At 36.5% G+C, this 24,255-nt stretch overlaps 2 protein-coding genes and 1 non-coding gene across 3 annotated transcripts; 1 reads left to right on the plus strand and 2 right to left on the minus strand.

The window, feature by feature from the left end:
* Positions 1 to 337: 337 nt before the first annotated feature.
* Positions 338 to 976, minus strand: LOC104224271 (uncharacterized). Its single transcript, XM_009775890.2, has one exon. The coding sequence runs from the start codon at positions 974 to 976 to the stop codon at positions 338 to 340; it is 639 nt and encodes a 212-aa protein (XP_009774192.1).
* Positions 977 to 12,039: 11,063 nt separating this feature from the next.
* Positions 12,040 to 12,657, minus strand: LOC104224273 (uncharacterized). The gene has a single exon (XM_009775893.2). The coding sequence runs from the start codon at positions 12,655 to 12,657 to the stop codon at positions 12,040 to 12,042; it is 618 nt and encodes a 205-aa protein (XP_009774195.2).
* A 3,236-nt stretch (positions 12,658 to 15,893) lies between these two features.
* TRNAW-CCA (transfer RNA tryptophan (anticodon CCA)) lies at positions 15,894 to 15,965 on the plus strand. Its single transcript has one exon. It is a non-coding gene; the product is annotated as a tRNA-Trp (tRNA).
* Positions 15,966 to 24,255: the final 8,290 nt, after the last annotated feature.

Here is a 24,255-nt window from a genome sequence, read left to right on the forward strand (position 1 = left end):
TTGCTTTCGTGAACAATTAAGGTTTAGATATTGATCTATATAATTAATTAATTAATTGTAATATGGTATGCTAATTATCATTTCATTAATGTATTGTTGATACTGAAAAGAAAGGAGTCAAGATTCACTTTAAGGGAACTGAAGTAAAAAACAAGAAAGAACAATTTCTATGAAAAGATAAAAAGCCTTGTATTTATTCTATCAAAGCAATGAGATTCTTAACATTACTAAACGTACAATGATGTAGTTAATGTAAGAATTAGTCTAAGTCACAAAAAAAAAAATCAATCTAATTCAGTAGCACCTTAATTAATTAGAGCTTCGCCCATTTCTGGCCTTAATCTAAAGCAGCTCCAAGTGCAAATATTTCATAATCTTCAGCACTGAAAATATTACAACCATTGCACCCACAGTAACCTTTACAAGCACATGACTCATCCCATGATCTATTATTTTTCTTGACTTTTGTTGTCTCTTTTATATTAACCTTCATTGCTATTTTTACTGCTGGAGGTTTCACATCTTCATTATGCACACCCTTATTATTATTCTTAGAATTAGTAGCAATGAATATTGCCCATTCCTCAATCTCCATTTCTGTTGACTCAAATACTCTTTTCCATGGAATTTCAGCTCTCCCCAACACTTGCGATCCGCCAATATTTTTCCCAAAAACTGGGAGATATTTTCTTGACCGGAGCTCGAAAATGACTGTTCCTTGCTTGAGCATGTTAATGGATTCTTGAGTTCCCATGCAATCCAATGAGAAAGATTCATCCCAAAACAAGTTACTATCACATTTTGATGATGAGATTATTTCTTGGCTGTTTAGTTGAACTCTTTGGTTGTTTCCTGCTGGAAGATAGCATCTAACAAACAAGCTGTTTTTTCCTAAAGAACTTTGTTCTATGTTTCTTGCCCTTATGATTTGTATTTCACAACTAATTATAGTTGAACAATTTTGAGTAGTCTCCATTGAAAAAAATACTAGTGGTTTTTCTTTGATAGGGTTGTCTTGTTTTCTTGAGAGATGGTTTGTTTTGGTGATGGGACGCAATTAGTTAGTGGGGGTATTTATAGTTGGAAAATACTTCACTTTGGGCAGTGGAAGGGAATTAAAGTGGTGTAACTTTATTTATGGAGGAGCAACTAGCTAGCTAGAATATAATTATCCTTATACTATAAAATAAAATAACAAAAATTAAACCACACACGCAATATAATGAGAATTAGTACTAATCTAGTGAAGGATTTTATATGGAGCTGAAGTGAAAGATATTGTGTTTATGAAGAATTTCGAGACAAAGCTCTTCAGAATCTTCAAAGGTTAAAAAATTTGTGAAACGACTCTTAGTACAATTAATTATTGAGGTAGAATGCTTGTGGATGTGGCAAATAGGGGTTTAGTGGGTTTATCTGGAATGTCCAATCAGCTGTTAAAATATGGCGTGCACTGCAATTTAGACATATGACTGACTATATTCATAAATTTTTCTTTGTGAGGGTTAACTGGAATTGAAGGACCCAAAATCTTAGATTATTTAAAATCTTGGTCCGAAAGTTGTTCAATATAAACACATAATTGTTCATGTGTGTGAGATACAAAGTAATATTTTAGTTTTTTTCTAAATTAAGTGAATAAAAGCCAGTTTACATAATTAGGGAGCACAAGTGCATCTCTTCTTTGGCTTCATGTTCAAGTAGTGATCTTTTCATGCAACTAAACTTGAAGAAATTAATTTTGAATTTCTCTAAGTAATATTTGGAAGAAAATTACCTGCGAAATTCGCTAAATAATATTCATTGGAAGAAAATTAAGTTCGAATCCCAACTTAAATTCATAACCGTGAATTCAAAAAGATAAATGTGTGATGTAATTCGTTTTGTTCGTTAACTTTAAAGTTTATTATGTGAGTACGTAGACATAGAATATAAAATTTTAATGTATAATGAGATATCTCCGTAGGCCTCGTTTGACCATAGATTTTGCCAATTTTTTTTTTTTTTTTGATGTTTCTTTATAGATTTTATTCATGTTTTGACAGATTTTGAAAACAAATTTTTTAAATCCCAAAACTAGCTCTAGACATGTTTTTGACCCAAAATATTACTGTTGGATTTTTTAACAATTTCAAAAATTATCCCAAACTTTTGTATTGTATGAAAAAGCAGGGCATTTGCAACTATACCCGTTTTTTGTGTCACATTTTAACTTGTGCCCGCTTTGCAAAAAAAATTGCAAGCGTACCCGCTTTTTCGCATAACTTCAGCACAGGGGGCTGAAGTAGCAAAGTCAATCACGCAAAACTTCAGCATTCTAGTAGCCGGGCCTGAAGTTCAGCTCTAGAGCTGAAGTTTTTGTGTTGTAACTGCGAAACTTCAGCTCTAGAGCTGAAGTTTTTGTGTTATAACTGGAAACTTCAGCTCTAGAGCTGAAGCTTTTGTGTTGTAATTGGGAAACTTCAGCTCTAGAACTTAAGTTTTTGTGTTGTAACTGAGAGATCTTGTTCCCTACTAAATGAAGTAATAGATCTTCGTCACTGACATCCAGAGATGGTTTTCTACCAATCATTGTATAGTACATATTACTTAAAAAAAACGAAGACGCTGGAAAGATAACTGCAGTTCCTCTGTTGATGTTCTCCCAAGTTCTAAGCAAGGAAAAAGTCTTTCCTTCTTTTCAAATTAAGCATTGAATATAAGAAATCAATTCTTTCTTTTCTTGTAAATCAATGGGATAAATGAAGCTTTCTCTTGAACAGATGGGTATAAATACCAACTCTGAAAATGTAAAATCATCTCCTGTTAATCTTTCTTTGCCTTTTCACTGTAGCTTCCAAGAATGAATTTTGTGATATATTAGTTAGATAATATAGCACTTCCTCTTGTCTCATTTTGCTCGACCTGGCTTGGGTTTCACAAAGTTTGTGCAGAAATGTTTGAATAGAAGTAATTGCCTTACAAAAATGCTTTCCAATAGTGAGCAATCCAAAACAAACCCTACTGGTAACTTAAACTTTTTTCTAAGACTAATTTGCTGTAAATTTGGGGCAGAAGTATAACTAACGAACTGTTCAATTAAAAAAATTGACCTTATAACTAAAGCAACGTTGCTTCTAGAGATAAATACCAATTTGTTTTGTGACTTGAAAAAGAAAACAAAGGAGGAGAAGGAGGAGGAGAAAGAGGGCTGGAGTTATTTAAAAAGTGGGTACAAGTTAAAAGTTTTTAAAAAAATGGGTATAGGTTAAATGGAGGCAACCAAATAGGGCGCCCCGTATAATTTTTACAAAAAAGCCCACCATCTATTATGCCCAAACTAATCTACAAGCTAATTACTATCGTTTTCATTTGTACAGTGTATTATGTAGTTCGTTATAAAAATGATAATTTTGTACCAAACCTATCTATGTTCAGGACTATGGTTTGTGATAATGATAATGATTGGCATCGATGAAGGTTCTGCATATATAGGATTAGCAAGTTTGTTTGTTTGGTATTGTTGGGTATTATTATAGTTTTTAGAACTTATGAGTATAAGTCACATTTTATTTTTTTCAAAAAAAAAAAGAAAGTGAAATATGTTTTAAAAAATTATGTCCAAACATATTTTCATCTTCAAACCGAACTTCACCGAAATCAAATTTTTTAAAATAAATTTAGAAATTTATGGCCAAATACTAGCTACGTATAATAGGTGATCACGCCCAATTATGCCTTATAAAAAGGACAAAGCGGTCGTTGCAAATATAATCCGGTTTACAAGTTCGGAGTCGAATTCCACAGATAACTAAGGCTTAGCTACAGTTGTTCACTATCACCAAGAATACAAGCTTGAACAATTCCTAACTTATAGATATTAAGATTCTTGTGTTTAACTAACTAACTAACAAATTAAAATAATACATTAACACTAAAGATACTACAGGTTGGAGAAAAGATTAAGGAGATCTAGAGTTATGATTTCCCCAATTGTCCGAATCCTTCCCGCTATGTCTTCTATAATTTTGCCTAAGTATTCTCTACCGATCATGAGCGCTCTACGTGTTGTAATTCTCTTCCGAGTAATTACGATAATTTACTAGACATACTCTCCCGAGTTACGCTAGCTGGCTTTAATTACAGCTCACTTAGATTACACCCAAGGTTTCGTTATCCCTAATCCCACCTTTAAACCCTTGGTTATTGATTCTTCACATACGTCCGGAGTGATGTTGTTCAACAACTACCTAAATAATACATACTAAATAGGCACAGCTAATTGAGGGCCCTTCAATCAACCAAAAGAATAATATAGTTGAACAAATAGAGAAAATACTACGGCTCAATTATATAAAAATATAACAAGAATTTATCCCACAAAAGGTTCTATCAAAACCCTAGATAACAAATTAGCTATTCATAATAGTATGCAAAATTAAATACAATACTAAAAGTCATAACCAATAATGGAAATGGGAAGAAGGAAGTGAGAAACTTGTAGAAGAATTCTCCGCCTTGCTCCTAATGTGTTATTGCCTTCTTAGGTCGAATCCTCAGTCTCCTTAGCCTCCTTAGGTCTAAATTATGTCAAAAGTATGTCAAAGGTCCTCAAAATATCATTTTTCCATGTATATATACCAAGTAGGGTTGGGCCCAAACAATTACACATTCTCCTACGCGAAAAAGGACATATTTTCCGGATAGGACGTGCACGGCCGCGCTTGGACCGCACATATCCACTTTGATTCTGCCTGACGAGCGCGGCCGCGCACTTGACACACACATTTTACCCTGTACTATTGGAAATTTCGAAAAACGTAAAACATGAAAGTTGTAACCCTTTGAGTTAGCTTTCCAACCATATATTGTGGAGCCAAATGGAGTTCTGAGCAAAAAGTTATGTGCATTTTACTAGACAGTGCATAATATACCTACTCGATTCCTCGTTCGCTCTTAATTATCATCCGTTGTTCCCCGAACATGATCCCGGCTTAATTCCTTGGGCTTTTACTCAGACTTCAAAGCTCCAAATCACTTGAATTCATTCCATAACATCTACATAGCTCGGAATCCCTCCTACAAGGCATAAAACACACAATTAGTGCAAAACACTAGCGATTAAAGCTCAAACTCAATTAAAGTTCAGTAAATTAGAGTGTAATAAGCGACTAAAATACGTAATTATAGCCTATCATCAATAGGGCTTTCAACTTTTTTCCATCTTATAGAAATAATATTATGACAATGATATAAAAGATTGAAAATTATTGTAACTAAGTCGAAAATTCTAATTAAACTTAATTAGAACTAATTCATACAACATTGTATGAATTTATGTGCTTGGACGTCATAACCACAGAAATTAAATCCCACTCCATGCAGCTGAATTGCTAGTGGAAAGGTAGTCAACTTTTGGGTGGGGCCCATGTTTCTCTTGGCATAATAAAGTACCACCCATAAATCAAACCCTTAAAATCTATTTTTAAATACAGCAGTCTACCATAAACATGTGTACTTATGAATGGGATATTCATTAAAATACACAAACAAGATTGGGATTCTAAACACTAATCTTTGATAAGATTCTGGCTCTTTTAGTTCCAACTCAAAAGCCCTTTTACTTATATGCGCATAATCACACAGATAAATATCCACTGGGAAGATCAATTAGTTGGCAAGTAGATCTATGATCTTAAATTTAGAATTAAAACAAATAACACAAAAAAGAAATATATGATAGATTAACAAAAAGCAGATGATAAAGTCATAAAATAAAAGTAATATAAATTTAATAATACTTGGACTTAAATTTCTGGCCGGGATTCTTGCTTATCAATTTGGTTCACTACCTTCCACTATAGAAATCTAGTATAGTATATGGAAAGTGTCCTAAGAGACAAGGACAACCTTATCTCTTAAGAAAGAAAAAGAAAGAGAGACCAGGCCACTGTCTTGAAGTACTTTAAAAGTGAGGGACAAGCCAAATTGTAATTTAACTTATAGTGACGCTCTACCTTATAAAGTTGTAAAATCAAAAATTAAAAATGTGGTCTTAATTATGGGATATTGAATAGTCGGCTTTGTAATTATATTTATCTTTCTTATTAAGTAATTATTTGTTTAACTTTCATTTATTGCATGAGGGTACTATGATTTCCATTGTTTTCCAAAAATAACATTTTAATATATTTGGACTATTTGCCACTTTTTAAAGTTAGATTTTGTTATAGCAAAAGGAAAGAATTAAATAAAGATTTTGGCTTTACAACTCAGAGCCCTTTGGTTGTGGTTACCCTAAAAATCGAAATCGAGTAACAATTAAACTTGTAATGTAATTTTAAGGACACGTGATTTCACTTAATACCAATTGATTAATTTAGAGATAAGTGATGGAATTGACAAGAATATAAAACAAACCGATATTTGGACAGTGTTCTCGAGCTAATGAACCCTTGAGAGTAGTAAAGCAAGAACAGTTAAAGACAATAAATTGATGAACAATAGAGAAATATTATATTGTTATGATCTGTATGAATGTAAGGTGTTTACAAATGATGAGGACCCCTCTTTATATACTAGATGAATTCTAATAGTGGTACAATTCTAATTACGGAAGTAAATCCCATAATTGATACAAATAACCGCCCTTGATTTGATCCGTTCTGAGATTTCCGCCGTGATCTCCGACCAGTTACGGATATTTTACCTTTCCGTTATTGCGTTCCGCTCGAAGCTGATCATATCTGGTCTCGATCGTCGGGGACCTCGATCTCGATGGCGCCTCGATCTCCGAATTCGGTACCTTGTCTTCGTGCTCAGGCCTGATCTATTACGAGGCTGACCCTCGATGTAGTTCTCTGATCTCGAAATAACTTCTTTCTCTTTGACTTTCTCAAAATCCTGTGCTTCAACCCATTTAGAGAAATAGTCAGTCATAAACCTTTTAACCGGTTTTATGAACATGTTTGAAGGCCTGTTTAATTACGAAATTTGGACGTCTCTGAACCGTGATAGTTTGGCAGTATCCTTTAACTTGATATTTTCCCATTGGGCTTGTTTCTCGATTATACTTCAAACTTGTTCGAAGTATCAGTCCCCTAGTGGGGTGGCCGTGGCCTATAAAATCGAGGATTGCCTTTTTAAGGTCTTAAGATTTGGAGAGTTTAACAATTCGAGTATGTCGATTTTCGGACGTTAGTGCCCGAGTACGGGGTTAATTGCTCAAGCTTTAGTTGCGATTGGCTCTTGCGTTGGCTTCCGTAAAATATCGTAAGTACGAAATTGTAAAGTAGAAATTTCACTAAGGCATGGAACATCTGATAAGGAAAAGACACTTCTTTCAATAGATCATGCATGTGTACATGTTTTGTTATTAAGGCTCGGGCAATCTACATGGGCACGATTCATTTGACCGTTTGACCCTTTACAAAAAATTTCTATCTAGACCCTGTTGACACAAAGCATCTTCTTTGAAAACATAACATCCGAGGGTGATGCCCCTCAGTATTCGAGGTTGATTGTAAAGAAGCCTCGGATACTGTTGAATTGTCCCCAGGTAGCACATATAATTATTTCCTCGTTAAAAACCTCACCGTAAAAATCCATTTGGGACAAAAACCGATCTAAGGAAAAAAAAGTGCAACGCGTGCTTTGAAACCTGAAGTCTTTGTGTTGAAGAATTTCCCGATGTCTTCGATCGAACACCTGTAATAGGTTAGTGTCAAATATAAATGAAAAGGGAGAGAGTCATACCTTAGCAATAGTATCGTTTGAGGAGTGATATGTTCCAATTATTTGGTAGTTGCTCGCCGTTCATCGTGCCAAGCTTGTAAGATCCCTTTCCAATGATACCAAGGACCTGATATGGTCCTTCCCAATTTGGGCCAAGCTTCCGCTCGTTTGGATCTCGGGTGTTGAGGGTGACTTTTCTCAGAACTAAGTCCCCGATTTTGAAGTGTCGAAGATTGGCTCTTCAATTATAATATCTTTCGATTCGTTGTTTCTGGGCGGCCGTTCGAATGAGGGCGGCTTCCCATTTTTCGTCTAACAATTCGAGGCTTGTGCTCATAGCCTCATGATTTGATTCTTTCGTTGTGTATCGAAACCTGACGCTTGGTTCCCCGACTTCGATCGAGATCAGAGCTTCGGCGCCATATACTAAGGAGAACATCGTTGCCCCCGTACTAGATTTTGTCATTGTCCGATATACCCAAAGGACTTCGGGCAAAATTTTTCTCCATTTCCCCTTAGTGTCGTTCAACCTTTTCTTTAGGTTTTGAATGATGGTTTTGTTCGTTGATTCGGCCTATCCATTCCCACTAGGATTATACGGTATCGATAATATTAGGGCTGCTTATCGGGCAGATTGGGCGGTTATTTTCTCTTAACGGTTTGGCTTATCGGTTATTGGCTTTTAAATGTATTAATCTGCTAGCCAGCCGATAAGATATCGGGCGAATTGGTATCGGTTTAGCTCTTATCAGACAGTTTATCGGCCTAATTCAATCTTGCGTGTTCAATCTTGCGTGCATTAATTGTTTGGTGATAGCCTAGCATGCAAATTCAGAATAGGAAATTACACATTGAGTCCAGACATACATGTCTGTTAATACCATGTAGTGTGTTAAGTGTTGTAGAGTGAAAAAAGCAGAACACATTGCAAAGAGAGTGGCAACCACGATAAGGTTACTGTAAGATGTTGGACAAGGACAAAGATAGGTACAATTATACCCTTTAAGGAGGTCTGATGGTGTATGACTTCTTATGAAGTAGTAATTACGAAAAGTTTCCTTCTATTTAGTGGAATAAGTGTGTTACAGAGAATGCTTGAATAGTTCAAGCAAGGTGACACGATTGTTCTAAGGTTAAAATGTACATCTGTCAACTGTCATGAGAGGCGCTAAACTTAGTATCACATGAGCTTATAAGAAGATGAACTGAGTGTCAAAGATATGACAGAATGACCGAGTGAGAATAAGTTACCATAAAGCTCTAAGACTATGTCTTTTTGGCTTTAATCCAAGTGGGGAACTCTATCATTGATAACTAGATCACATGAGCATTTGTTGTTACGGTCCCTAGATTAGGGTTGGAGATAGAGTACTGGAAGTTGAAAGGTTTTTGATATTTAATATATATATATGGATAAAAATAAATTATATATATATATATATATTCTTAACGGGTTAACGGATTATCCGTTAAGAAAATTGAATAATCCGCCCCCAAACCGATAAGCCGTTAATAAAAAAATTTCAATTTGTTCCCCATCCGTTCAACCGTTAACCCGATACCAATAAGCCATTAAGCTTCGATTTTGAACACCCCTAGATAATATCCTTTTTATTTTGTGATCTTTGAGGAACTTTGTTACTTTGCTGCCGATAAATTATTTTCCAATGTGATCCAGATGAAGTCTATAACTTCTTTCTCTTTGACTTTCTTGAAAGCCTGTGCTTCAACCCATTTAGAGAAATAGTTAGTCATAAATAAAATGAACTTAGCTTTACCTGGGGCCGATGGCATAGGATCAATGATGTCCATCTCCCATTTCATGAATGGCCACGGGGATAGGACTGGCTGAAGTTGCTCTCCGGGTTGGTGGATCATCGGCGCATGCCTTTGGCATTGGTCACATTTTCGAACGAACTGCTTAGTATCTTTTTCCATACTATCCCAATAATATCATGCTATAATTACTTTGTGAACCAATAATTCGGCACCAGAATGGTTCCCGCAAATGCCCTCGTGAATTTCTCGTAGGACGTAGTCGGTGTCTCCCGGACCCAAGCATATTGCGAACGGCGTATCGAACATCCTTATATACAATGTTCCATCTTCGGCCAATGTAAATCGTGCAACTTTCGTTCGAAGTGTCCTCAATTCCTTAGAGTCCGATGGAAGTTTTCCGTTCTTCAAATAATCGATATATTTGTTCCTCCAATCCCAGGTTAGGCTTGTGGAGTTTATGTCGGCGTGACCTTCTTCGACCATCGATTTTGAAAGTTGTACGATAGTCCCTGAGCTAATTTCATCATCTTCGACTGATGACCCTTAGTTTGCAAGGGCATCGGCCTCACCATTCTGTTCTCGAGGTATATGCTGTAGGGTACATTCTTTGAACCGGTGTAACGTTACCTGCAATTTATCCAAGTACCTTTGCATTCAATCTTCTCGGACTTCGAAGTTTTTGTTGACCTGGTTAACCACGAGGTGGGAATCACACTTGGCCTCGATGACCTCAACTCCCAAACTTTTAGCTAGCTCGAGACCTACAATCATGGCCTCATACTCGGCTTTATTGTTAGTCAACTTAGGGGTTTTGATAGATTGTCTAATCGTATTGCCTATGGGTGGCTTCAAAACGATGCCTAGTCCGGACCCCTTCACATTTGAAGCACCGTCTATGAAAAGGGTCCACATCCCCGAGGATGTGCTCAATTTTAGCAATAGCTCCTTTTCGACCTCGGGCATGAGGGCTGGTGTGAAGTCAACCACGAAGTCTACTAAGATTTGAGACTTGATGGCCATTCGAGATTGATACTCGATATCGTACCCACTGATTTCGACGGCCCATTTGGCCAGTCGGCCCGAGAGCTCGGGCTTGTGCAAAATATTGCGAAGGGGATAAGTGGTTACAACACAAATTGGGTGACATTGAAAATATAGTTTTAATTTCCTAGAGGCGCTTATTAGAGCAAGCGATAATTTTTTTAAGTGTGGGTACCGGGTCTCTGCTTCACCTAAAGTCTGTCTAACATAGTAAACAGGAAATTGCGCACCTTTTTATTCTCGAAATAAGACATAACTTACCGCGACCTCTGAGACTTCCAAATATAAGTAGAGTTGCTCGTCTGATTTCAGAGTATGAAGTAATGGTGGGCTCGAAAGGTACCGCTTTAATTCTTCCAATGCATGTTGGCATTCCGGGATCCAAGTAAAATTGTTCTTCTTGTTGAGAAGTGAGAAGAACATGTGGCTTCGATAAGAAGATCTTGAGATGAACCGGCCTAATGCAGCTATCCATCCCGTTAGCTTTTGTACAGCCTTAACGCTGTCCACGACTGTGATGTCTTCGATTGCCTTGATTTTATCGGGGTTGATCTCGATTCCCCGATTTGATACCATAAAGCCGAGGAATTTACCTAAACCGACCCCGAATGCACATTTCTCGGGGTTGAGCTTCATGTTGTACTATCTCAATATGTCGAAGGTTTCCTAAAAATGTGTCAAATGGTCCTTTGCGCGTAGGGACTTAACTAGCATGTCATCAATATAAACCTCCATTGATTTACTTATGTGTTCTTCAAACATACGGTTCACTAGGTGTTGATAAGTAGCACCAGCATTTTTTAGCCCAAACGACATTACATTATAGCAATAAGTACCGTACTTAGTGATAAATGAGGTCTTTTCCTAATCCTTCGGGTTTATTTGTATTTGGTTGTACCAGAGTAGGCATCGAGAAAGCTGAGGACCTCGTGGCTGGCTGTGGCATCGATCATGCAGTCGATATTAGTCAGCGGAAAAGAGTCCTTAGGGCATGCTTTGTTTAAGTCTTTGTAGTCTACACACATTCTAAGTTTATTCCCCTTCTTAGAGACTACAACTATGTTTGCTAACCACTCAGGATATTTTACTTTCTGGATGGACCCTATTTTGAGAAGTTTGGTTACCTCGTCCTTGATGAATGTGCTTTACCTCGGACTGTGGCCTTCTCTTTTACTTTACCGGTCTGAACTTCGGGTCCAAACACAATCGATGAGTGGTGATCTCCGGTGGGATCCTTGTCATGTCAAGGTGAGACCAAGAAAAACAATCCATATTTTTAATAAGGAATTTAATGAGTTTTTTCCTGAGCTCGAAAGTTAAACCCGTGCCCAGGTATACCTTTCAATCGGGCAGATACTCAATCAGTATGACTTGCTCCAGCTCTTCGACCGTCGACTTTGTGGTGTCAGAATCATCCGAGATTACAAAGGTTCGAGGTTCATCCTCGATAATTTCCTACTGTTCTGATCTGGTCGAGGCCGACGACTGTGGTTGCTATTTGACATCTTATTCTTCCTTTGATTCCGGTCCCTTTGCCGATGTTAGTGCCGATACTGGTATTACTTCATCAATTGCGAATATCTCTTTGGTTGTTGGTTGCTCGCCGTACACTGTTTTGACTCCTTCTGGTGTTGGGAATTTCAAGACTTGATGAAGCGTTGAAGGCACTGCCCTCATATTATGTATCCAAGGTCTTCCGAGCAGCACATTGTATCTCATATCTCCTTCGATCACGTGGAACTTCTTTTCCTGGATAGTTCTGGCCACGTTTACTGGCAACATGATATCCCCTTTGGTGGTTTCACTCGCCATGTTGAAACCGTTGAGCACTCGAGCTGCAGGCATGATCTGATCCTGAAGGCCGAGTTGCTCCACGACCCTCGGTCGAATAATATTCGCCGAGCTAGCTGGATCAACTAACACACGTTTAACTTGAGTTTTATTCATAAGGATAGATATTACCAGTGCGTCGTTATGAGGTTGTTCGATTCCTTTTGCATCTTCATCGTTGAAGGATAAGGTATCTTCGGGTAAGCAGTCCCAGGTACGCTTCTCCCTTGTGATTGTGACTTTGGTGTGTTTGAATGTCGGACCCTGAGGGATATCGACCCCACCGACGATCATATGAATCACGTGCTGCAGTTCCTTCTATTTGTTTTTCCTGTTTGCATCGCTGTCTCTAAAGTGACTTTTTGCTCGATCACTCAAGAACTCTCGAAGATGACCTTTGTTGAATAAATGAGCTACCTCATCCCTTTATTGTCTGCAATCCTCGGTTCTGTGACCATGAGTCCCATGGTACTTGCACATTTGATTCAGATTCCTTTGAGCTGGATCAGTTTGCAGGGGTCAGGGCCGTCTAGTATCCTTGATTCGTCCAATGGTTGACACAATACCTGAAGCATCGATGCTGAAGTTGTATTCCGATAACCGTGGTGCTTCCTTAGGATCGACGTGTTTATCGAAGCCATTCTTACTCATGAGCCCTCGAGAATTTTGACCTCAATCATTTCGAACGGGATTACGTCCCAGTCTGTTGTTCCTTCGATCTGCGCTATATGGTTGGTATCGATCTCTGTTCGATCGGGGCTCTCTGCCGATAGCCCTTTGAATCCTACCTTCAAACCTGTTTGGGTAAACGGAACCGGATGAAGCTCCCAACTGATCATCCTCGACCCTGATTTTTGATTGGTATCGATTATGAACATCGGCCCAGGTCACTGCTGGATATCAATCAAATTTTACTTCAGTTGACGTGATGCTATCGAACTTCACTCGTTCAAAGCCTAAGTAAAGGCTTGGATAGCCCAATCATCGGTAACCGGGGGTAGGTCCATGCATCCCATCTGAAATCGAGATACGAACTCCGTTAGCATTTCATTGTCCTTCTATCTCACTTTGAAGAGGTCCGATCACGACCTTTATTGCTCTGGCGTGTGCCTTTACGAACGAATCAGCGAGCATGGCGAAAGAATCGATGGAATTGGGCGGCAAATTGTGGTACCATATCATTGCCCCCTTTGATAAAGTTTCTCCATTTTTTTTAACAAAACAGATTCAATCTCATCATCTTCTATGTCATTTCCCTTTATTCAGCATGTGTACGCAGTGATGTGTTATTAGGATCGGTGGTCCCGTTGTACTTGGGGTTGTCTGGCATACGGAGCTTCTTAGAATTGGGCTTCGGAGCCGTACTTTGAGGAAAAGGCTTATACACGAACTTCTTTGAATCCAAACCCTTTAGGATCGAGGGTGCACCCGGTATTTGGTCAACTCGTGAATTGTACGTTTTTATCTTTTTATCATTAGCCTCGATTTTCTTTTCACCCGATTCTATCCGTTTAGTGAGCTCCTCGAGTATTTTCATGATGGCGGAATCAGTTCCCGATCCATTACCGTTCAAGTTTTCCTGCTGGGGTTCGACCCTATGAGCAACTTCCTGTAATGTATCGAGTTCGATTTTGCTTGGGGCTCGATTCTGATTTTGGAGATGCACTATCGCGGCCTGCTAAATTTGTAGCATGTCGAATATCATTCGAAGGCTAATTCCGCCTCCTTCACCATTTTGTGTGTTCCAATCGGCTGCTCGGGCGTCTCTGCAGACGCTATTTCAGGGTCGGAGCTTAAATCTCCATGAATGGCGACATGAGAATTGACATCAACCGGATCCACGGCCTGTGGTGCGTCGGGATTGATTGGAGGTACTCTGTTTCCCGGGGCGACTACGTGCTCGTTTTTGCCATGAAGACCCAGGCCGGTGTCAGTGTAAGTGGGTACTGCTTGAGAGTTTGACATGTTGATTCCTGAAATCAACAATACTCACGAGAACAAGTGTAAAAGCAGTGTGTGTTATAAAGGTTAATATTAAGCAATCACTATTATCCTTAGCCCCATAGTGGGCGCCAAATTGTTTACCCTAAAAATCAAGTAACAGTTAAACTTGTAATGTCATTTTAAGAATACGTGATTTCACTTAATACCAATTGATTAATTTAGAGATAAGTGATGGAATTGATAAGAATATAAAACAAACTGATGTTTGGACAGTGTCCTCGAGCTGATGAACCCTAGAGTAGTAAAGCAAGAACAGTTAAAGAATAATAAATTGATGAACAATAGAGAAATGTTACATTGCTTTGATCTGTATGAATGTAAGGTGTTTACAAATGATGTGGACCCCTCTTTATATACTAGAGGAATCCTAATAGCGGTACAATTCTAATTACGGAAGTAAATCCCATAATTGATACAAATAACCGCCCTTGATTTGATCCGTTCCGAGATTTCCGCCGTGATCTCCGACCAGTTACGGATATTTTGTCTTTCCGTTATTGCGTTCCGCTCGAAGCTGATTATATCTGGTCTCGATCGTCGGGGACCTCGATCTCGATGGCGCCTCGATCTTCGAGTTCGGTACCTTGTCTTCGTGCTCAGGCTTGATCTATTACGAGGCTGACTGTCGATGTAGTTCTCTGATCTCGAAATAATGGTAAAATCGGGCTTATACAGGTTGTAAAACTCGGGCACAAATTAACACATGTTTAGGCGAAAAGATAATCCCTGCTATTATCTTAAAGCTGATTAATGAATAGGAAGTGTAGCAATCCAAACCTTCTACGCTCAACAAAGAAAGATTATGACAATTGACAGCCGTAACAATAAAGTATAAAGTGAAAAAGCTACATTAATTAACACTACATGAACCTAAAAGCATATCATGTCTGTCAATCAAATCTCCAAAATAAAGTTACCCGTACGTTCTTTTGGTATAAATTACTGGCTAGTTAGGCCACAGTCAAGTAGCAGTATAAACCACACATATATATAAAGTGTAGACACCGGAACTCTTTTAAATTCACTTATTTACTCTAATAAGTAATTAATTAGTGGTTTGTTTTCCTTTTGTTTGTTTAAGCAGTAGTTGCGAATTTAATTTCTATTTATAAGATTTTGCAGATTTCCTCTCCATAATTTAAAGGAAAACAAAGTGAAACTAGCACCACCAAATTTTAATTAAGAAATTTGAGTGTTCATCCATTGCAAATTCTATTTTATTAATCTAATTATGTCCTCATTCTCCATTTAATATTTGTTATCCCGTCTCATATATGCTTCTATCCACACTATGACTCCATGAGTTCCAACTTTCCTTCTTAATATTGTAAAATACCTCGTTCCCTGCTCAAAATATTTGTACTTTTTTCTCCTCTTTTTTTTTTTTTTTTGTGAGACATTGTTTTAATTTATAATTTTCATTCCAGAAAAATTTTCACGTTATATATTCAATTCGTCGTCGCAAAAAAAAAAAAAAAGGGTGTCAAGAATACAAAATCAGATTTGTGCAAGAAATTGCACAGCAAGGATTCGTGGCGCAATGGTAGCGCGTCTGACTCCAGATCAGAAGGTTGCGTGTTCGATTCACGTCGGGTTCAATCTTCCCGAACTGTACGGGTCCCTCAATTTTTGTTTTTGGTTTTACTCTTTTATGTCTTCTTCATTTTCAGTTTTAAATAAAACTCTGTTATTTTCCATCCTCATAATCATGGACCCCATGCCCTCTTGTTAATAATTTAATCGGGTTTGCCTTTTTTAGAATAAAAATATGAATACAATATCGGTTTACCAAAATAACCTTATAATATTAAGCATAATAACTCATAAGAAAAGGACAATCAAAATTTTAGATATTAGCCTTATAATCCTATTAGTTTTAGGACATAATACTATACGTTAGGAATCCTACATGATTACCTTTAGGAATCCTATTAGTATAATTATTTTCGGGCTGTCTAATTCATATAAAATTGAACAAGTAAATATCTTTAGTCATGTAATCCTATTACTTTTAGGATATACTTCTTAAAAATTCCTATTACTAATTTAATTTGAAAATGTATTATAATGTCCTATTACTGACTAATATTATCCAAATTTATTTAGAAAAATGAGAGCCTATATTATTATAAAAATATAAATACAATATTAATATGTCAAAATAGCCCTAAAATATTAAACGAAAGAAATCATAGGAAAATGATATAATTGCAATAACCTATTTATTGGACTACAATACGTTCTATGCTAATTTTTAATATTTAAGATTTTAAAATTAATAAAATTTTGTCTATTAAAAAAATATATAGGAAAGTTTAATAAAATCAATTTCATAAGAATCCTCCGTATTGGCAATACATTACTACTACATAATGTCCAATACGAAGAAAAAATAAAAGTAATATAAAATGGACTTCATAAAGAGTTGAATTTGAGAAAATAAATACCCCCACGATAATATATTTGAACTATTTTCCTACTCAAATAATATTTTTTTAAATTAATTTTTGGTGTAATATTGAAGAATACCCAATTGTTAAACAACAACTAAGAAATAATCTAAGAATATAAATGTGTGAGAAAGAAAAAAAAAGATGGTTGGTAAGAGTGACATAAAGATCTAAAAGTGAAATGTCGTATCAATCTTTTACTCTTTAAAAATAAATTTATGATGAATAAATATAATTAAGATTAAATATTCAAGACAAGAGATGAACTTATATTAAGATCTGAATCAAGATAGAATAAATTATTTTTTATGTTAAAACTAAATAATTAAATATTTTAATCAATTAATTAGCAAGAGAATCTAATTTAATTAGTTTTAAATTCATCATATCAGTAAAATTCTTATTCAAGTTAAAAAACTATCAGGGTATATAAATTTATTCCATAAAAAGAGCGTTAGAACACAAAGTAAAAGGTTAGTATATTATTAAGAATCAAAATTTTATACAAGTGTCTTAGGAAGCACAGTTAAAGCTAAATCCTAAACAAGAATAAGCTTTCAAGACTATATTATAAAGAGTCGACTCTGGTATAACAGAATTATTCTTTGTAGATGTCTTCGGTGGAATCAAAATAATATTACTATATCATGCATTACCTGCAAATATCATATCAAGAGATATGACAATGTTAGCAATAATAGCAAGTGGTGTACCAATAACGATTTTATTCTGAGACTACCCACTTTAGATTTGATATACCTCTTCAAACAACTTAAATAACCATCACAATCAAAGCAGAGCAATGATGCTAAATTTATAAGAAAAACAAAAATTGATAATATGGGATGGAGCATTTATGGTTAAGTGTCAAACGATTGAAAAAATTGCCTGGAGTCTAGAGATATATTGGATATTAATGAACCGTTTGGTGAAAAATTAATAGTTTGGGAGGTGATTTCTGTCAAGTACTACCAGTAGTTCCAAAATCGACAAAAGCAGAGACTGTAAAAGCTCACTTTCCAAAGTTATACTTCTAGCCTCAAATGAAAAAGATTTAAATGACAAGAAATATAAAGTAAGAACATATTCAGTATTCAGTGTCTTCTTGCTTTAGGTCGAAAACGAAGAAGAGCATCCAATAAAAGATATTTTGGTTCTTCATGAACACTTGATTATCAATCCCAATGGTAATTGTAATGTATTTAATAAGAGAAATATTTCTATCATTAGATTAAAATACAATTTGTGCAAATCACATGATAGAATTAAAAGATATCTTAGCTAACAAAAATGAATATGTTGATCAACTAAATAAAAGGTTGATTGCAAAATTTTATAGTAAAAACAAAACGTTTTTCAGTTTTTGACTCAGCAGAAAATGATACCAATAATTACTACCAAGAAGAATACTTAAAATACTTTAATACCAAATGGCCTTCTACCGTACATATTTGTTGTCAATTTTCTTATTTCTTACTTATGTTAGTGTCACCGTATATATAATAGACTAAGTTAAAATTGATCTTCCATTGTATATAGGTTAATTTTGAAGAAAAATATGCCTGTCATGCTACTGAAAAACTTAGAAACGCGTTATAGCTTATGTAATAGCACACAAATGGTATATAGAAGTTTTGACAATAACGGCATACATGCAAAAGTTATGCTACTGGTTAATGTGCTTCTAAGTATATTCTTATCCCTGAATTCAACTTTCGTCTTCCGAAACTAAGGAATATCCTTTTAAATTTATGTGAAAATAATTTTTAGTATGTTTATGTTGTAAAAATATAATAAATAAAGAATAAGACAAAAATCCTAAATATTGGTCTATATTTACCGCAATATGTTTTCTTACACAAACAATTATATGTTGCACTTTCAAGAGGGATATCAAGATTGACAACAAGAGTTCTGGTTAAGGCAGAGCACCCAACGCATTAGGAGGAAACATAAACAAAAAAATATTATCCACAAAGAAGTGTTCGTTAAGATACCATTACATTAAATAATTTTAAACTATAATAAATAATTATCTAACTAACATGACAAAATTGATTATTTGTGTAAATTTTGACGATTTTCTTTTATTTTAAACTCATGTATTATGCTAATGTAATAAAAAAAATTCGGAATAAAAATGATTGTTGTATTATGATATATAAAATTTCCTTCATATAAATAAATGCTCAAATTATTACGTACCATTATTAACGTGCAATACACGTTCATATATATATTTTCCTTTTTTAAAAACTTTGGGAATCGTAACCCCCTCTTCAGAAGTACATCGAGACAGTGGCCTGGTCTCTCTTTCTTTTTCTTTCTAATGTGATAAGGTTGTCTCTTAGGACACTTCAATTTCCCATATACTATGCTAGATTTCTATAGTGGAAGGTAGTGATCCAAATGGACAAGCAAGAATCCAGAAATTTAAGTTCAAGTATTATTAAATTTATACTTCTTTTATGACTTTATCATCTACTTTTTCTTAATCTATCATATATGTCTTTTTGTGTCATTTACTTTAATTCTAAACTTAAGATCATAGATCTGCTTGCCAACTAGTTGATCTTCTTAACCCAATGGATATTTATCTATGTAATTGTGCGCATATAAATGTAAGAGCTTCATAGTTGTAATTAAAAGAGTCAGAATCTTATCAAAGATAGTGTTCAGAATTGTGACGACCCAAAGGGTCATCACTTGCTTCCAGTTGATTTCTGTGTCTCCGAGGCCTTGAAAAAATCATTAGAGTCGCCTCGATTTGCGTGCGCAGTCCGGGTGCGTAGCCGGAAAGCTTAAATACGAAACTCTGTGAAAATGCTAAGTTTTGATGTTAAAATGAATAAATTTGACTTCGGTCAATATTTTGGGTAACCGGACCCGGATCCGTGATTCGACGATCCCGGAGGATCCGTAGAAAAATATGGGACTTGGGTTTATGCCAGAAATCGAATTCCGAGGTCCCAAGCCCGAGAAATGATTTTTTTTAAGTGAAATTATTTTCAGAAATTGTTTAAGGAAATTTGAAATAAAAACTGATTAGAAAGCAATGGTATCGGGCCCGTATTTTGGTTCCGGCGCCTGGTACGGTCTTATATATGACTTGAGTCATTCCTGTGAAATTTGGTTAAAACGGACGTTGTTTGACGCGATCCGGACATTAATTGAAAAATTTGATGTTTAAAAGAGTTTTGAGAAATTTCATTGATCTCGAGGTTTAATTCGATGCTCGTGATGTTATTTTGGTAATTTGATTACACGAATATGTTCGTAGGATGTTTTTGAGGTTGTGTGTATACTTGGGTTGGAGTTTCGAGGGTTCGGGTGAGTTTCGAGTAGGTTCCGGGATGCCTTAGGCTTAGAAAGTCAAATGTTGCAGGTTCAGGAAGTTGCAGGTCTCTGAATCCTTTAGTGCGGTCGGCGAGAAATCACGTGCGACCGCGGAGGGGCCAGCACGGCCGCGGTCGCCTTTGTGCGGAGCGCGGTGGAGGCTGTGCGGCTGTAGGACCGCACAAGGTGCTGAACTGCAGGTCTTCAGGGAGGCATGTGCGGCCGCGGTCCATTTGATGCGGTCCGCACAGGGGGTCTGAGAGGGGTATAAATAAACGGGAATTTCAGCTATTTTTCACTTTTCAAAACCCCAAAAACATAAGAGGCGATTTTTCAAATAACCTTTCTTCTCCAAAACGCTGGTAAGTGATTTCTAACTCATTTTCTTCACTCCTTAACATCTTTTAACATGATTTCAACTTCAAACCAAAGATTTTCATGGAGGAAATTGGGTGTTTTGGGTAGAACCTAGGTTTTTTCTAAAATTGGGGATTTGGACCTCAATTTGAGGTCCCATTTCAAAACAAATTATATATTTGGATTCGTGGGAGAATGGGTAACGGGTTTTCGTCCGAACCTCGGGTTTCGATCACGTGGGTCCGGGGGTGATTTTGACTTTTTGGGTAAAACTTTGGGGAAGACTCATTTTCATGCATTGGGGTTGATTCATTTAGCACTTATTGATGTAATTAAGTAACTTGTGACTAGATTCGAGTGGATTGGTGGTGGAATCAAGGGGTAAAGCTATAATTGAGGCTTGAGTGGTGTTTCAAAGCTTCGAGGTAAGTGTTTGGTCTAACCCTAGCTTGAGGGATTAGGAGTTGAGTCATACTTGCTACTTTCTTCTTGTTGAGTACGACGTATAGTCATGGTGACGAGTATCTATACGTTTGTGTCAAGCATGACCGTGGGTCTTAAATTGAAAGTTGTTGTGTTCTTGAATGACACTGTGTATGCTTTAATTAATGATCTTTTATGATTGAGCATTTTCATTAATTGAACTGAGTACCAGCTAAGTGAGATTGGTTATAGCTGATTCTCCCTTGCCGGGATGACTATTTCGATATTGTTGTTCCCTTGCCGGGAAATTTTTATATTATTTTTGTTCCCTTGTCGGGAAGTTATTATATCACTTATGTTCCCTTGCCGGGATTTCTTGTGATTGTGTGATGAACTGTAAAAGGGAGCGGGTGGTACGCCTACCACAAGATAATGAAATAGGAGCGGGTGGTAAGCCTACCACAAGATAATGAAATTGGAGCGGGTGGTACGCCTACCGCAAGATATTATGAAATGGGAGCGGGTGATATGCCTACCACAAGATATGATGAAATGGGAGCGGGTGGTACGCCTACCACAAGATATGAGAAACGAGATCGGATTGGACGCCTGCAACAAAATGGAAACTGAAAGTGAAAGCTGACTTTACTTCTCTTTATTTATGTTAGAAGTTATATTATTAGCTTCCTTGTTATTTCTTGTTATTTTGTTTTGTCAGCTACCCCCGAAGCATGTTCCCCTTTCCCAGCTCTAATTGCTTATTACTTGTTACTTTTCCGCCGTATGTTATATAACTGCACAGGTTTATCTGAAGTCTGGTCCTAGCCTTGTCACTACCTCGCCGGGGTTAGGCCAGGTATTTACCAGCACATGGGGTCGATTGTGCTGATACTACACTCTACACTGTGTGCAAATCCCGGAGCAGCTTTCGGACAGTAGTTGGAGGGCTTCCTTCAGTCCACTCGGAAACCCAAGGTAGACCTGTAGGCGTCCGCAGGCCCTGGCGTTTCGCTCTATCTCTATTTCCTGTTTCATTTCCTTTGTTCAGAAACAGTGTATTGCATTTCTTCAGACCTTGTATGTAGAAACTCTTAGACAGTCTGTGACATTGTGACGCCAGGTTTTGGGGTATTTGAGGTTTTAAAAGTTGTAATAGACGTAGCCTTCAGATATTTCATGGTTATCTTCCGCTTAATTATTTAAAGTTTTGCTGTTTTTATGTTATTGCTCGTAATTGTTAAAAGGAAGTAACTTGGTAAGGAATTAGATAGTTAAGGGTTGGCTTGCCTAGCTCTCATTAGTAGGCGCTATCACGACTCCTGAGGGTGGGAAATCCGGGTTGTGACAAGAATCCCAATGTTGTTTGTGTATTTTAATGAACATCCCATTTATAAGTACCAGGAAATGCTAAGCAGGGCGGCTCAATCCTAACCCACTAAAGCAGTAGTTTTAGGCCCACAAAAATTACGACCCCAAAATTAATCATATATAATATTTTAATAAATATATATTATTTTTAGTGAAAAATAATTTTTTGCAATCATATGTTGTCAACTTTTATTAATTACTACGTCCATGTTTTTAAAGTTTATACTATGTAATATTTTAAAGCATGTAATGTTATTACGGTAGAAAATAGTAGGCAATTAAATTTGTAGCTACTTTTTATCTTAATGTTGTCTAATGCATTTGAGCTAGAATCATTCTTATTATAACTTCAGTGTTGTAAGATTTTTTCAATTCTTTGAATATCTTTTTAAATATTTTCAAGCTAAAGCTAACTAGATTATTAAACAATTAAATTAGAAAATATCTTGTCTTATAGCCTGTTTCCTCCTAAAAGTTTGGCCAAACACCTCAACTTCTTAAAAAGAATATTTTTTTGGGGGGGGGGGGAATATTTTTGCCTTTGAAGAAGTTTGGCCAAATAAGCTATTGAACTTGAATCTTTTAAAGTATAATGATCTACAAAATTAATGATTTTACCAATTTTTATAATTAAAAAAGATATAAAAATTATACAAGTAAAGATGATACTCTAATTTGCATATGTGAAGTCTTAATTATATTTTTTAAATTTTTTATTGCTTTTCGAATAATTTTAATATTTTTTCTAACAGTTCTGTCACGACCTCGGTTCGCCCTCCGTGAACCATCGCGACGACACCTAGTCTCTACAACTAGGTAAGCCTAAATTGCGGAAGATAACCAAAACTTGCGGAAGTAAATAATTTAAATATAGAAAATAAGGCAATAACAGTGTTTAAATGTGCCGCTCGACATACACCATATATTAATATCAAAACCAATATCCAAATCCAAGACCGGGAAACTCACGAATCACAAGCTAAGAAAAAGAAATACTACATAGCTCTAACTCCGGAATTTTGTCTAATAAGAACGGAAGTGCAGAAGGGCTAAATACTAAAAGCAGGAATAGAAAGGGACTTCTCGTTCCGCGGATGCGGCAGATATACCTCGAAGTCTCTAAGCAGTTGCCTCCCTCAAGGATGGTAGGCCTGAATAGAAGTACCTGGATCTACACATGAAAAACATGCGCAGAAGAGGCATGAGTACACCAAAGTGGTACTCAATAAGTGCCAAGCCTAAACTCGGTTGGGAAGTGACGAGGAAGGTCAGGGCCGTACTGAGATTAAATAAATATAGAGATGACAGGATAATATAAGCAGTACAATTGAGAATCTATAGTAAGAATCTATACAGGATAATAAACGTACAATAACGGAAACAGAGATGAAGGCAAACCACAAGGAAGTAACTGGGGATCTCACAGTATCCTGAGGATCTCTTAGTACCCTCAACATATGCCAGGGATCTCTTGGTATCCTGAGGATCTCTCGGTATCCTCAATATATGCTAGAGATCTCTTGGTATCCCGAGGATATCTCGGTATCCTCAATATATGCTAGGGATCTCTTGGTATCTCGAGGATCTCTTGGTATCCCGAGGATCTCTTGGTATCCTCAATATATGCTAGGGATCTCTTGGGATCCTATATATATACATGCCATGGATCTCTTGGAATCCCGCACCTCAGTCCAGATCATAAATACGTACAGGGGATCTCCCGGGATGTCGTCCCGTAGTCACAAATTAAAAACACATAGAAGCAACACAAGAATACTCAATTAAATGCAAAATTTCGCACCAAGTAAACAGTTAATTCTAGCCTAACATGCTTCACTTAATGCAATTAAGGCAGTTTAAGTAAATAGGAAATTAAATCCACTAAACATGCTTTCCTAAACTACAACAGGCTAAATTCGTAAGTAGAATAAAGCAGGAAAAAGGAACTCAATTG

This window comes from Nicotiana sylvestris, chromosome 5, assembly GCF_000393655.2.
Source record: "Nicotiana sylvestris chromosome 5, ASM39365v2, whole genome shotgun sequence".
Classification (NCBI taxonomy): Eukaryota; Viridiplantae; Streptophyta; class Magnoliopsida; order Solanales; family Solanaceae; genus Nicotiana; species Nicotiana sylvestris.

What these genes read in the sequence shown, in the direction of transcription:
- LOC104224271 (XM_009775890.2), bottom strand. Translation starts at nt 976, where the DNA reads ATGGAGACTACTCAAAATTGTTCAACTATAATTAGTTGTGAAATACAA.
- LOC104224273 (XM_009775893.2), bottom strand. Translation starts at nt 12,657, where the DNA reads ATGATCGTCGGTGGGGTCGATATCCCTCAGGGTCCGACATTCAAACAC.